Source organism: Empidonax traillii, unplaced genomic scaffold (genome assembly GCF_003031625.1).
Source record: "Empidonax traillii isolate 1590-97213 ecotype Southwest subspecies unplaced genomic scaffold, ASM303162v1 scaffold789:size291746, whole genome shotgun sequence".
Lineage (NCBI taxonomy): Eukaryota > Metazoa > Chordata > Aves > Passeriformes > Tyrannidae > Empidonax > Empidonax traillii.
The window spans coordinates 217,101-232,707 of NW_020955982.1; the positions used below are offsets into that span (position 1 = coordinate 217,101).

At 50.7% G+C, this 15,607-nt stretch overlaps 1 protein-coding gene across 1 annotated transcript; it reads left to right on the plus strand.

Annotated features, from left to right (window-relative positions):
• Positions 1-3,854: 3,854 nt before the first annotated feature.
• ETF1 (eukaryotic translation termination factor 1) lies at positions 3,855-14,338 on the plus strand. Its single transcript, XM_027901490.1, has 9 exons — positions 3,855-4,047; positions 4,796-4,935; positions 8,006-8,144; positions 9,016-9,206; positions 9,716-9,845; positions 10,211-10,366; positions 10,901-10,965; positions 12,115-12,262; positions 13,487-14,338. The coding sequence occupies exons 1-9, from the start codon at positions 3,885-3,887 to the stop codon at positions 13,567-13,569; spliced, it is 1,215 nt and encodes a 404-aa protein (XP_027757291.1). The 5' UTR covers positions 3,855-3,884; the 3' UTR covers positions 13,570-14,338.
• Positions 14,339-15,607: the final 1,269 nt, after the last annotated feature.

Consider the following 15,607-nt stretch of genomic DNA (forward strand, 5'->3'; position numbering starts at 1 on the left):
CTATCCCAGAGATACCTAGTGCTGCTTGTTCCAGGCAGTGATAAATGCGAGCTAATTGCCAGTTCCTGGCAGGGCTGGCACAGTGAGCAGTACCCACAGTGCCAGGCAGCACAGGGCTTCTGCCTTCCCAGAGCTGGCACCTAACTGCCCCCGTGGTCCTGGCAGTGTGTGGGCTGGTGCCCTGCGTGCTGCTGATTGTTTTCCCCTCCCCAGGGCCATGTGCAGTGGCCCACGTTGTGCTGGGCTGTGTCTGGGGTGCCCTTTCCTGCCGAGCATCACGTCCTTGGATGATAATGGCAGCTCTCTGGCTGCTGTGCAGGCACTCCAGCCCAGAATAGGGACAGCAAGTGTCTGTCGTGCTGCCATCTCCCTGGCTCGCTGCTGTCTGGAAGCATCAGCTTCCAGCTGCTCTGGCAGAGCTGTCCTAAACCAGGGGGAAACCTTAGCAGTGCTGGGAAACTGGGACTGTGCTGAGCAGGATAGAATGTGGAACTGGGTCCATCCTGCCTTAGGAGCACGGAGGGTGATCCAGGGAAGAAGCAGCTCATTCCATGCTGGATCCCAAGTACCAGTGTGAGCATTGCCCTGGATTGGGGACTTAGTTCACCACAGTGCCAGGTGTGTCTGGCAGCTCGTGTGGGGCCAGGTTGGGAACATCCCCTGTGCCCAACACTCAGCAGAGCCCATGGGATTTGGCTCTGCTCTCTGGAAAGACCCCTTTTGGGAGACCTGAGGGTGATTCAGGGGAAATACCTGACTCGTTCCCAGGTAAGTACATTCCTGAACCTGTGGCAGCTCATCTCGCAGCAGCCAGGGGGGCAGGATGGGATTTGCAGAAATACCTGTCGTCTCGTTTAGCTGCAGAGACCCAGAGGAGACCTGGATATTGTCTTACTCTGCAGAATAACCCAGTTTTCTCTGAGCATTTTTGAACGGCAGCTTTCTTAGAAACTCATTGCTGGGTTTTGTCTCACTGGTGAGTTCAGCAGATGCAACCACAGGGTTTTTTTAGACCTTGCCATCCTGCAGGAAGGTCACATAGAGAGGGGAGGAGAGAGGGGAAAAATGCCCTTCCATAGTAGGATAACAAGTGGTGTGTAAGGGAGTTTTGCAGCTGTCCTGATTCCTGTTGCCCATCTGCTTCAGCTGGCCTCTTGCTGGTCTCGACCATTCTGGGATGTTTAGTGACCAGGTCCTGACCTTGTGCTTGTTGGAGGAAGAGGGAGACAAGCAGGGGATGCTGACTGTGCCCTCCATTACCTGGCTGCCTAATTATCTGGCTGCCTAATGAGCTGCGTGGCTGGGTTGTGCCCTGCGGGCAGTGGCAGGGGCTCCCCCCTCGGGTGCCCAGGGACACTGGTGCCAGGCTGGCTGGCTCCTGGTGCTCCAGGCTTCCAGCAGCCTGGGATGCCATGGTGTGCAGGCTGCACACCAGCTATTTTGCTGGATTCTGCAGGAACTGGGTAGAGCCAAAAATAGCTTTGGCTCTGTAGTGGTGAAAGCGTGGCAAAGCCAAGAGGTGCTCTTGGTGTTGGTAGTAGAAGATGCTTTTGGATATAAATCCAGGCTGGAGTTTGCTGAAGGGTTAGACCAAGCACAGTGCTGTGTTGAACTAGTCTGAGATTTCAATGAGGGGGAGTGCAGCATCTGAGAGACCCTTTGGGTTTGTTTGTTTGCAGGAATAAATCACGAGGGCTTGTGAAGGCCAGTGTGTCCCCTTGGGTCAGGGATGTGGCTCTGCTCTGTAGATAAGGTGCTGTGTGTGGTACAAATAAACCCCAGGGTGATCCCAAGGGTGCTCAGTGCTGGGGCAGTGGGACACAGCACGGGGCCAGGGCTGGGAGCTGAGGGCTGCCCTGCATTTAAAAACTGAAGGTAGCTTTACAAGTGCTTTTTTACTGAAGGATTGATCTTGGGAGGGCACACCCAGCCTTCCTTCTTGCTGTTCACAAACCTGGGGAAGGGGCTGGAGCACCAGGAGCAGCTGAGGGGTCTCAGCCTGGAGAAAAAGAGGTTCCAGGGGGACCCTCTGGCTCTGCAGCTCCGTGGCAGGAGATGCAGGTGGCAGGGGCTCTTCTCCCAGGCAGCCAGTGACATGACTGTCTGCTCTTTCCCCTCTGTCCTCAATTCAGGAAAAATTGCCTGAAATCTCTTCCTGGCAGGAGAGCCAGGGAGCACCCACCTGCCACACTGGGATGCCCTTAGTCGATGCAGGAGGTTGGGTGTGATGTTCTAATCTCTGGGAAGTCCGAGCCTTTCTTCCTTCAGAGGAGGAGATCAGAGTGCTACTTTCAGGGGAGTTAGGAAGAGTTGCTTTCATTCTGATCAGCCAGAGCCTGCTGGGAGTGATAGGCCATTATCTCTGCCCTAAGGCTGGTGCCATTCACTGGGTACCCAACTGCTTTAACTGAGTGGGATCTGGAGTGTTCTTGGCTGGTGTGACCTGGAAGCCCAAGAGCTGTCAGTGTGGCTCAAAGCTCCTTCTGGGAATATCATGGGCAAGTGTCTCTTTGGGACTTTCTTGATTAGTGTGGATGGGGATCTCGGATATTAAAACCAATTAGTCGTCTTTGGGGTCAGGGACTTATTTGACCTACCGGCATCTGTTTCAACTTGGCCTGGATTGAAGATCTTTGGGAGAGGGCTGTACAACTTCTGTAAAGAGGCTAATGAAGTGATGCTTTTTAAAGCACTTCCCTGCTGCCTCTGTAGCCCAAACACTCGAGGCAGGACATCAGTGCGTGACGGTCTGGAACAGCAGCAGGCAGGGGCTGTGTTAGTCTTCTCCTCCCCTAAGAAATGTAAAAGAGCAAAGCCCTTTTTTTTTTTTTTTTTGATGTCCTAAAAGCACTCTGTTGGTTCTCTGACTCAGAATCCTGAGAAGAGGTTTTTTCACAGAGCTTAGCTGGTTTGCCCTTGAGAGAGGGCTGGAGGATTCCATGAGGCGTTTGATTTTTGTGCCATTACTCTAATGGGAAGCATGAGGTCTGGGCTAAATTTGAGACAATGCAGAAGCAGCACTTCAGACATCTGGGATAATTCAGTGGGAAATGGGAGGTACCTGCTGGAAGGGATGGAAACTTCCCCAGTTTTCCTTCTGGCTTTGAGTGGGTTTGAACCACGAGGCGGCTTTGGGGATTAAGACCTCTGCCTTAGGATCCACCCCAAAGCCATAGGAAAAACTAACATCAAATTTACTTATTTTCATGTAATTTAAGCCTTTTCTGTGATTTGTGGGGGTCTTATCTCCTGACTCCATGCCTGGGGATGGTGCTTGTGAACCAGCAGTCATGTGCTTAAGCACAGTTCAGTTCAGAGCTGGGGAGCAGGGTGCTAGTGGGGAGATAGAAGAGGCTGACTGAGGCAAAGGGATCCTTCCAGTTTTGTTTTCTGTGTTAATCTGAGGAAAACAAAGTGTTAAAACAGCGCTTGGACTGCCTGGTGCTCCAACTGTTTGAGAACAAATGGAATGGTCCTTAAAGTATGTGGCTGCATTGTTTTAAATAATCTCTGCTGGGAGCTGCTCCCATGCCTTCCATGCCTTCAGCTCCCAGCCTTAGCCAGCACATGTGTTCTTTCTTTTCCTAGAGTAGTATCCCAGGTTTAACAAACAGCTTTTGGGGGACTTGCTTGGCAGTGGCAAACCTGACCACTGGGTTATGGAGTCAAATCCTCTGAAGAGCCTGGTTTGTTCTCTTTTCTCTCCCGTTGTTGTCCAGCACAAGGGGAGTTGTACCGGTAACAGTGAAGAAGCGTCCCTGGGGTTGGGCAGGAGGGATGGGAGACAACGGCATGCATGGAATATTGTGTGGGTACACTTGTTGCTTTGGCTACTGGCTGCTCACAACCCCTCTCTTTTTTCCCTTCTCAGCAATGGTACCAGCATGATATCACTGATCATTCCCCCCAAAGACCAGATCTCGCGAGTGGCGAAAATGTTGGCGGACGAGTTTGGCACTGCCTCCAACATTAAGTCTCGAGTGAATCGCCTTTCAGTACTGGGAGCCATTACATCTGTACAGCAAAGACTGAAACTCTATAACAAAGGTAACTTCTAGCTTGTATGGATGCTGGCACACTTCCCTTTCTTGGAAGCAGCCTTAAGTTCCTGCACTATGCAGTTTTCTGCTAATCAAATCTGTTGGCCTGTGCTGCTGTTTTGCACTGATATTCCAGGTATGTTGCCCTTGGATGGCTACTACAGGGGTGGACTTTGGGACTAGGATAGTATGGTGGTCCTTGTCTCTCATAAGCAGGCTCATGATTCTGTCCTTAGCAGTGCTGACTCTGCTAAACTTGGCCAGATGTAGGAGCTATTTATTCCACAATAGTTCATTTGCATTAAAGTGATTTCGCATCAAGCAGAGACTTCTGTGTGCCTTGTGCACTGTGCAGCTGCCATCATTTGGGAGGGAACAGACCCAGACCATCCAAAATGAGCACTGAAAGAGTTCATTATTGCCTTTACACTGGCATGTGGCCTTCCTTGGGATGGTCAGTCTGTAAATCTCTGTATGAGGACTAGGAAAGCTCCATGGGGCTGTTCAGCCTTTTTCTGGGTCCTGTGAGTTTGCAAGCTCCTGGGTTTAACAGACCATCGTAGGCTTAGGTGCACTAAATGAGTTTGTTTTCCATTGTAGAGCTCTGGGAGGGAATGAGGTGGGGAAAGGGAAAGTTAAAGATTTGGGAACTTTATTTCAACTCTGCCATAAGTCTCAGGTCTGGCAGTTAGTTTGTGATGGGTGCATCTTACCATGTTTCTTAGTGAACTAAAACTGCATTGTGTCATTTATAGTACCTCCAAATGGTCTGGTTGTTTACTGTGGAACAATTGTGACAGAAGAAGGAAAAGAGAAGAAGGTCAACATTGACTTTGAACCTTTCAAACCAATCAACACGTCGTTGTATTTGTGTGACAACAAATTCCACACTGAGGTAAGAACTCCCCTGTTGCAGCAGCGAAGTCAGCCTGCTCTGCTGGGCTCCCTGGGCCCAGCTGGGTGTGCTGAGCCCCTGGAACAACAGGCTTTTGGGAGCACATCCCCTGGGGAGGGCGTGTGCCTGGCCACAGATGTGTGATGTTTGCTGAAAGGAGCTGAGGCACCGTCCAGCTCCTGCCGCACTGATGTCATGGCCCAGCCCATGGCTGCTGAGACACAAGCTCCTCTCTGTAACTGGAGGCAGGGAGCTTCTTAACTGCACAGGCCCAGAGATCTTATTCCAAGCCAGGCCTTAAAGTACTGCCAAGGTAATTATCAGTGTTGCCAGTCTTGATATCAGATGTGTTAACTGAGACCCTTGATGGAGAACTGGCATGTGCCTCATCTGTCGGGGATAAAGTGGGATTATTTTTATCCACCCTCTAATGAAGTTAAATGAATGGTTTGAGGCATATTTAAGGTAATGTGGATTACAGCAGTCAGTTTATTGCCTCTGTTCTGGCCCTGGCAGGTGCAGAGGTCTCAGTGTTTGTAGCACACCGTGCCCCCCACGTCCATGGTGTTCACCACAGTGAATGTGTGGGCTGAGACTTAAATGCCTGTTGTCAAACCCATGTGACATGGGCTTGACAGGCCCCTCAGTGAGGTAGTTCTGCTTGTTTGCTTGGGTTTTTGGAGATCTAATCCATTACTGGCTTTTAAAGGGTAGGAGTACAGGAAGGAACAGGTGAGGTACATCCCTGCTATTCTGTGTCCCCACAAAGGATGAAATCCCGACACTTCTTTGGCCTCCCAGGAATGCAAACCCGTGCACAGGTCCAGATTTAGAGCTCTGCTGAGTCCTTGTGTCCACAGGCAAGTGAAAGCAAGAGGTAAATAAGAGAATTCAGGAGAGAGCCAGGGAGGTGTTGGCAGTGGGAAAGGGGCGGGTTTCCTTCTGCCCTGTCAGGAGAGGGATTAATTTGGTGTCCTCTACTGGGCCTACTGCCTCAGGGCACTGATTGAATGGGCTGTTCCCAGGAGGCAGCTCCAGGGGCAGTGGTGCTGGTGTGTGGCATCAGCCCTCTTTGGTTGGGGAGCAATGCCTTCAACCCAGTGGTTCCCCCAGTGTGTACCCTGAGCTAACAGGGCAGCTGGCTCTGTGCTCCACGGATTTCCTAGGAAAGGGAGGCTGTGTGAAGGAGCAGGAAAAGGTGATCTTCACCTTCAGGCTAAAGCTGCAAGGAGGAAACTCAGTCCAGGCTGTGGGAACAGAACAAAAGCAGTAGTCTCTTTTTGGTGCTTGATAGGTCAAACAGTGGAATTGCTGACAGAGGGGAGACTGAGGGAACCACTGATCACTGGATGCTGTATTAAAATAAGAGGGAATCAAGAACAACAGAGCTGCTGCCTGGCAGGAGTTATCTGCTGAGCATTGCTCTGGGTGTTGTATTGGCTGTGTGAAAGCACAGCACCCCCCCGAGGGGAGCAGAGCCCCGGTGGGTCCGAGGGGCAGGGCTCACAGTGACTGACTTTGGTGCCTTGGCTGGGACATTCATTCCAGTCACACGATTTGCTTGGCTCTGGCCCAGCTGCAATGTAATATGCCACTTCCTCCTCTCATTCATCCCTCTGCTGGGGAATTAATACAGAATATTTATTTTGGCCAGGAGATTCCATTAAACCTTAGTGCCTGTTTCTTTGAAGCTTGAAAGCTGCAGCTTGGTTTGTGGATTTTGGAAGAGGATGACTGATGTTTTTTATCCTTTCAGTTCAGCCCAGTAATCAGGCAGGCAGGCTGAAGGGCCTGTGCAGTAAACCAGCACCATCACTTTCGGTGTTAAACTGGTGACTTAAAGCAGTCTGGAGTTAAACAAGTTCTCCATCCTGCTGGTGAAGGTTTGCCAGTCAGAAAGGGGATTCTGGCTATTAGTTTTTGGGGGCATGTATGAATGAGAAGGACTGTGTGTGCTGGATGTTTCTACCTGCTCAGGTGGCCCTTGAGGCAGCAGTTGCTGACAGATTCCCTTGAAAAGGGAATTTAAGGTGGGGTGCTTTTGCATGTCCCACAACACCAGAAGCAGGGCTGGGCAGGAATTTGGGCAAAAGTAACTCAAACCCCTTGATACTGTGCCAGCAACTTCAGTTGTTGGTCAACTTAAATGACCTTATGGGATGAATTCAGCTGCCTCCTTTACAGGGAAGAAAGTGGAAGGATAAGTTCATTTTGCAGCAAATGTTATGAGTGTCTTCTCCCTAAGCAGTTATGCACACAACAACTATTGCTGCTGTAATTTGTGTTCTGTGAGGCTGAATCTGCCACAGACACTACAGACTTAATCATTCTGCCTGTGGGGCTCCAAGTCAGCAGGTGCAGCAGCCCAGTAGTTGTGGTAGGGGTGAACTGAGAGGCTGTGTCAGTGCTTTGGAGTGCAAAACTGACCTGACAGTCAGCTGAACAAGTTCTGCTTTCCTGACTGGAGTGCTGGGAAGACGACTCTTCCAGCTGTGGCCACCAGGGAGATGCTGCAGCCTTGTAGGTGTGATCATTTCACTTCTCACTGCCCTGAGCCCTTCTCTGGGGCTGTGCTGTCACACCTGCCCCTCAGGGGAGGAACTGGCAAGGCTGGGAAACAGTGATCAAAATTGAACTCGAGTTTCCTTTGTGCTCTTGACAGTGCTGTGTGAGATTGGGTTGTGTATGGAAGGAATCCTTCCCTGTGAGGGTGGGCAGGCCCTGGCACAGGCTGCCCAGAGAAGCTGTGGCTGCCCCTGGATCCCTGGAAGTGTCCAAGGCCAGGTTGGACGGGGCTTGGAGCAACCTGGGCTGGTGGAAGGTGTCCCTGCCCATGGCAGGGGCTGGAATAAGATGATCTTTAAAGTCCCTTCCAACCCAAACCATTCTGTAGTGGTCTGGAATAGTCACAACTCCTCAACCTGCTGCTCCTCCTGTAGTTTATTTGTAAAACAGACGGCAGTGACCACCCACAGCAGTAAAATTGGTGGAGCTGTGCTGTCTGTGGTGGCCTGTGTGAGCCAGGGTCCCTCACCCCCCTGTGCTCAGTGACACCTCTGCTCTGTTCCAGGCCCTCACGGCGCTGCTCTCCGACGACAGCAAGTTTGGCTTTATTGTAATAGATGGCAGTGGGGCACTCTTTGGAACCCTGCAAGGAAACACACGAGAAGTCCTGCACAAATTCACTGTGGATCTTCCAAAGAAGCATGGTAACACACCAGTCTGCCTCTAGACTGTCTGCAGCAGCGTGTCCTGGGGTGGGATGTGGGGGTGGAAGCAGGGAACTTGGCCTGTAGGGGTTTAGCTCTGTTCAAGTCTTTGCTTCCTTGGAATCTGACAGCAAAGCCTCCAGTCTGAACCTTCTGTCAGAATTAATGAATCATGGTAACATGCAGCTCATCCTAAAACTGGCACTTTTTATTTCTGGGTGCATTTGAGCCTTTCCTTGGTTTTGGGACAGTTTTGATGAAATGTTAATAGCACAGGTAGTATAATCCCAGTTGGCAGAACCTCTTAAAGTTTGCATCCCATGGTGGTGTGTGCAAACCTCAGTGAAGAGCAGGGAGTTGTTCCCTGCAAGAAGCACAGAAGCCTCATGGAGCAAGGAAAATTTGAGTTCCACTGTATGATGCTGTGGGGTAGGCAGGCAGTGACTGTCAGGTATTCCTGGGCTCCTGTCCTGTGGAGGGTGGGATGGGACAAAGTGAAATAGGAACGTCCTTACTGGGTTGTGCAGCACAGACTGCAGGGCTCGCTGCAGCAGCAGTGCACCAAAGGAGAGGCAGGTCCAGGCCATGCAGAACGTGCACAGATGTTCAGTTTCTGTAGAGCTGTGAGTCTGTCTAGAAAGAAAAGAAAATCACCACGTTTTTCTCTATGGGATACGTGGAGCAAAATCTCTTGCTGTGAACGAACTCTCTCTGTTGGCTGCCTGTTCCGTGAGTGTCACGGCTTGGCTTGTGGCAGACTGATTCTGAAGGCTGCAGCTGCCCTTGGCTTTGCTCTCCTGGTTGGGCCCACATCCTCCTGCCCCTCCTGGAGCGCAGAGGGTGCCCAGGCTGGCTCAGCTCTCTCGTGCAGGTCGGGGGGGTCAGTCCGCCCTGCGCTTCGCTCGCCTGCGGATGGAGAAGCGGCACAACTACGTGCGCAAGGTGGCCGAGACGGCCGTGCAGCTCTTCATCTCCGGGGACAAGGTCAACGTGGCCGGGCTCGTCCTGGCTGGCTCGGCTGACTTCAAAACTGAGCTGAGCCAGTCTGACATGTTTGATCAGGTGAGTGCCTTTCCCGAGCGAAGCCCCCCTGTCTGAGCTGTTGTAGTGACGTGGTGATGTCGGCACTGCTCTCAGGTGCTTCTCTTGTGTCTGAAGGGATTGGACCAGGGCTAAAAATGTGATGTATCCAAAGAGCTCTCCCTTTCCTAATCCCTCCTTGCAGGAGATCTCCTTTCCTTTAAACAGTGCCTGTAAGAAGTCTCTCCTCCCTGGTTTGGAAATAGTGTTCATGTTCTTTGTCTCCCCCAAATCTGAAGGAGAAGCTTTATAGGAATTGAACTCCAATAAACCAAATCTTGTTTGTTGCCTGAAAACTGTGGTTCAGTATTGTGCACTCAGAGGTCCCTCTGACTCAGAGCTTGTGCTTGCAAGTGAAGCCCAATAGAGGAATGCAGTGACTCTTGCCAGGCCTGTGCTCTTGCAGTGGGATGAAGGAATCTGATGGCCCTGCTCTGGAATAGATTGATTTGTGTATTTATTTGTCCCTGTCTCCTCTTTCCCTTGTTTAGAGGTTGCAATCCAAAGTGCTCAAACTAGTTGACATTTCCTATGGAGGAGAAAATGGGTTCAATCAAGCGATTGAGTTGTCAACTGAGGTCCTCTCCAATGTGAAATTCATCCAAGAGAAAAAACTAATAGGTAAGTGCTGCACATGCAGCCTCCTCCTGAGCCAGGCACGTGTGACTGAATATGCTGGTCATCTTTCAGCCTCCTGGCAGTGCCTTTGGGCTGCCCCAGCCCTGCCCTGGTGGCTGAGAGCGTGACCTGTGATCCTTTCTGCCACCTGGGCACCTCAAATACTGGGAGGGGTAGCGAGGGGTGGTTTGTTTATTTTTTTTCTCCCCTTTTCCTTTCACCCTCTTTGACCTTCCACCGGAGATTGCCTTAGTTCCAGGGCTTCTGGTGACAGTTTCTTCTTCTTGCACTCAAATGAAGCTTGTCTCACAGTGTGTGTGGTGTGAGGGGTGCTGGTGACAGTCTCTTTCTTTGTGCCCTGGCTGCAGGACGATACTTCGATGAAATCAGTCAGGACACGGGCAAGTACTGCTTTGGTGTGGAAGATACACTAAAAGCTTTGGAAATGGGAGCAGTAGAGATCCTGATAGTCTATGAAAACCTGGATATAATGAGATATGTCCTGCACTGCCAAGGCACGGAGGGTAGGTGATGCTTTGGGAGACTGGGGCCTTGGGGTTTGACATCTCAGCTGTGTCCCAGATACAGAGAGGAGCTCTGCAGGAGCTCCCTAAGGAGATCTGATCTCAGGGAGGGTGTGTAGGCAGGTCACTGACCTGCAGTGTCCCAGCTCCGGGGGACAGTCCTGCAGCAAGGGAATTGGCAGTGCCAGGGTGGCAGTTTGTCACAGGGCCAGCCTGGCACCTGCCTTCCAGCTGTGAAAGTGATGCCAGAGGGGAGGCTGGTATGACCCTTAGGGCCAGCAGCACCATTGTGTGACTGCAGACAAACCCTGTGCCCACAGCAGGGCCTCTCCCTCTTCTGGTGTTGGCACTACAGCTGTTCCTGCTGCTGTGCCCTCTGGGGTTGCTCAGAGAGCTTCAGCTGGAAAGGAGGGCAGTGCCAGTGACCAGACCCTCTGAGCTGTAATTGCTGGCTCTGCTCAGTGTCTTGCTGCCTTTAAACCTGCATCTGGTACCTTTATCCAACCTAACACTACTTTTTTTCTTGTTTCTCAGAGGAGAAGATCCTGTATTTGACACCAGAACAAGAGAAGGATAAATCCCACTTCACAGATAAGGAGGTATTCCAGCTTTGGGGCTTGTGGGTTTGTTCTCAGTCAGTGGTGCAAGGCTCTGCACATCCAGGCTTGGTTTGGCACAAGCCCAGGAGCTTCACGTGGTGACCTTCTGGCACTCCCGTGAGGCTTCAAGGCAATACCTGTGGCTCCTCCTGTTCCCCTCCAGTGTAGCCCCTGGACTCCAGACTTGCTTTTCTCCAGTCTTCCCTGCTGCCAGTTCCAGGGCTGTGTGAATGGGCTGAGGTGACAGGCAGTGCAGGGGCTCTGGCCACCTTCAGACCATCTGCTGCAGGAGTTTGGTGGCCGCCATGCAGGCCAGGGTCCCAAGCATTGCTCCCTGCTCCCTGTGCACTGATTCGGTCTGTGCAGAACCAGTGTGAGGTTACAGAGCATGACACGGGTTCAGGGCAGTGTTTGCTTTGGGATGTATTTGATGTGTGGAGCTGTCATTTCCTGCCTGGGCAGGTCAGAAAGCCCTGATGGGGTGGGGGGGTCTGTGTCACTTTGCAGAGTAAACTGGGCAGAAAGTCTGTCCCCTGCCCAAAGGGTGGGCATCTCTGACCCATCACACTTGTGCCAGGGGGGCCATTTCCAGCTGCTTTCTCTGCTGGTTCCTTCTGTGCGCGGAAGGTCTGCAGTGTTACCTGCAGTGAGGTGTTTCTGACCTTCCAGTTACAAAGCTGTGCTTTTTGGGCTCTGTGTTTGCATGGCTCAGTGTTCCTGGCTGGAAGCAGTGCCTCCTGGAGCGGGCTGGAATCTTTGCAGGGTGGAGAGCAAGTCTGAAGGAACAATGAAAATGGGAGTGTAGCATGAGGTGACGCTTGAGCAGAAGAACAAACAAGGCATTTTCTCTCTGGCTTTTGCCCTGAGTTCCAGATTAGGAAAGCCCAAAACAAGGCCTGTCAGTGTTTGATTTTATAGCCCCAGGAGCCTTCTGCTTGAGCCAACACTTGTCTAACACAGTTGTATCAGGAATGCCTTCCACCACCAAGCTTCCTGCGGAGCATTGAGGCTGCTGTCCTTCTTAGGGATGACAAAACCGGGGTGATTTTGAAGCCAAAGCCAACTCTTGGTGTGAATTTTCTCAATACCAAACATGCAGCGACCAGAACAGTTCTTATTATTTATTTCTCCCTTCCGATGTCTCCACAGACTGGGCAGGAACATGAACTGATAGAAAGTATGCCCCTCCTGGAGTGGTTTGCAAACAACTACAAGAAATTTGGAGCAACATTGGAAATTGTTACAGACAAATCACAAGAAGGATCCCAATTTGTGAAAGGATTTGGAGGAATTGGAGGTAAATTGCAAGAGAAGAATGTGGTGGGGAGGGGTTTAGTGGTTGATTTGATAGTCTGGTACCAACAACGGGATTAGTCTTAGTCCTGTCAGTCACGAAACTGGTTCAGGAAACAGTGGTGTTCAGCAGGGATGTCCAGGGGAACTCGTTCCATGTCTAGCAGGATGATGATGCCTGGTGGGCAGCTGTCACTTTGCAGCTGTGTTCCTCCATCCCTCTGTCCTGCGGGGTGCTCAGAGGGTGGCCTGCCCTCCTTTCCAGCTGGGCACTTCAGGAGGGCCCTGAGCTGTCTCTGCAGTTCCTTGGCAGCTCGTGCCCTGTGTGCAAGGGGGTCTGACAAACCCCAGCACAGCTCCTGGGGCAGGTGGATCTGTTACTCATCTCTCAGACCTTCCCTGTACTTGGCTCCCTGGTCTTGTGCCTCTTGTCCAAGTCCAAGTGTTTTTAGCCCAACTTCACGGAGCAATGAAAGCTGGAGAGGCTCCTGAGCTCAGTGCCCAGGATCAGCAGAGGTGCAGGTGGATCCTGTGCTTCAGGCTGACAAAAGTCATTGGCAGGGTAGGGCACAACCACCTGCCACACTCCACGTTCTGCCCAGGCCAGGGATTCCAGGACACAGCTGGGGCTCTGTTTGGTGTTTGGGGTGGGAAGAGTCCAGGAATACAGCCACTAAATCCTGCTTTTACTGCGCTGTAAAGTACCCTCAGGGCCAACTGCCCTCTGGGTTTAACTGACAGGCCTTGGAACAAGTGATCTGCTTCTGGTATTTTTTGGTAATACAACCCTAGAAGAAATATTAGGAAGAAAATTCCTCCCTGTGAGGGTGGGCAGGCCCTGGCACAGGTTGCCCAGAGAAGCTGTGGCTGCCCCTGGATCCCTGGAAGTGTCCAAGGCCAGGTTGGACGGGGCTTGGAGCAACCTGGGCTGGTGGAAGGTGTCCCTGCCCATGGCAGGGGGTGGGACTGGATGATCTTTAAGGTCCCTTCCAACCCAAACCATTCCATAATTCTGGATAATTCTTCCATAATTCTGTGATATGATTCTGGAATAGCCACAGCTCTTCCAAGAGGAACCTGGCCTGGCTGGGCAGGTGGGTATTCCTTTTGGAATTCCTCTTGGCTGTGAGTCCTACGTGGATTTGTCACTCCAGCTGCGTGTGTGCTGGCAGGGCTCAGGACTCTTTCAGGCTCAGGTGTGCACAGCTAAATGTGTTGTCTTTGCCAGGTATCCTGCGGTACCGAGTGGACTTCCAGGGCATGGAATACCAAGGAGGAGACGATGAATTCTTTGACCTTGATGACTACTAGGTAGTCGACCTGGGTCCGGCAAAACGTGCCTCGCCCCTCCAGCATCCAACCCAAGGAGCAAACTCATGGTGGAAAACACAACAGATCCCTGCCTTAGAATTGGAACATTTCCAGAACTTGATCCACGAGCATTGGATTTAAGAAAGCAAAACCCTACACTTTGATTTGTCATAGTGTCAGTACAGCAGCAAACTACTAAGTTCCTATATGCCACTTTGGACTAATTTAAAAAAAGAATCCCAGTTTTTACTTTTACTCAATGGTGAAATTGGTTGCTCTTGTATTTTATGGAAATGATTTTTTTAACCTTCATGATACATTAACTGCTGTAAACCTCTTCCTTCGAAAATTAATAGAAGTAAGATCCTACTGGTTTGTTTCTTTATACTTTGATTGGAGAAATCAATTGCTGCATTTGGCAGCGCTGTGACCCATTTACATGGCATTCTCAGCTTAGACTGCAGAAGAAATGTAAGGAGGTTGGAGCCGTTCTCTTCAAAAGCTTGAGGAGGCACCGACCCGAGTGCTAGTTCATAACGTGTGGCTTGCAAATTCCAATGGTCTGGGGAGGCTCACCAGCCAAACGTGCTTTAATCTGTTTGCAGAAACACTGCTCTTACAAACTAGGAAATGCACTTCATGGATTGCAATGGAAATGCTGCTGAAGTCTTGGGCTTAATTTGGATTTGAGCAGTGCAGCCTTCAGGAATTCTATTTTTTTTTTTTTTTTTCAGTCTTGACAAAAAAATAAACATGAGATTTCAGTGAAGCAAGGTACACTTGGCTTTTTGTTCCTCAGTAAGTTTTTCTTTTTTGCTTTAGGACTGCGTAAGGTTTCCTTGATTATGTGAATTTGAACCCACAGTTCTTTGAGGGAAGTGGGTATTTTACAGGAATACTGAGTCAGTGAAGGCTGAAACTTTAGTGCTGGGGGTGTGGAACATGAGATACCAAGCCCTGGAGCGCTGGCACAGGCCCTGGGGACACCTTCTCGCAGCACCAAGGCAGTGCCTGTCCTGGAGGGGTCATGCCCTTCGTGGGTTAAAGGCTCTGGGTGCCCCAGGGCCCCAAGGCTTTGTGTCCCTCCTGTCCCGTGGGGTCCTGCAGGCCAGGGGAGCGCTGGCACAGATCATGCACATGCACATGTCCTGCCTCTTCCCAGGGCTCTGTTCCCTGGCACTCTGCAGGGAGCTGGGCCCGTCCTGCCCCGGCTCCGCCGCCTGTCCCGCAATCCTGGTTCACTTGAACGGAGGGGGAGCTTGTCTTAAAATCTCTGCCACGCTGTTCTTTGAGGTCCAAAATTCCTGTCAGCAATACAATTTGTAACCCTGGTCTCTAACCTGGCAGGTGGCTTTGCTGTTGCTCTCACATCCAGGCTGGAATTCTCACGGCAGGTGGGACTGGGTGTGCCGTGGCTGTGCCCAGACCTGGGTCTGAGCACCCCCGTGGCCCTCACAGCGGTATGTTCTGGATTTTGCCATTGTAAATGGGTCTAATGTGACATGACAAGACCACAAAAATTGGATGTAAATTTACATTTTTGAATATACTGCTTGTTGTTTCACATGATACATTAGGGTATGCAACTCCTTTTTGTAGTTTTTATTTTTACTATTTAAGTTTGGAAATGATGCCAAATTTTTTGTATTTCTTTAATCAATGTGTTCTCTTCAGTGATATATATTGCATTATATATTGATGTGTATATCAATATATACTGATATGTATTACACTTACACATGCAAAACACGTTCAACAGGGGTGGAAATTCCTAGCCTTCGCTACTATATAGCCTCTGCAGAGAGATCCCAAGCAGTGATATCTTGGTGTTGTGATGTACAGAAATGGAGAAGAGTATTAAACCATATTTAAGAGTATAGTATGGACTCCTGAGTTATTTTCTTCAGTTCAGGAAACTCCTGCTTTTTACTGCTGGAGTGTGGAGGCAGCTCTTTCAGCTGGGCTTGTGTTTCCCTCTGGACCAGTTTTCCTCCTGTGCTGGCCCTGCTGAGGCCCCTCCAGGGCTGTGTCCAGTGCT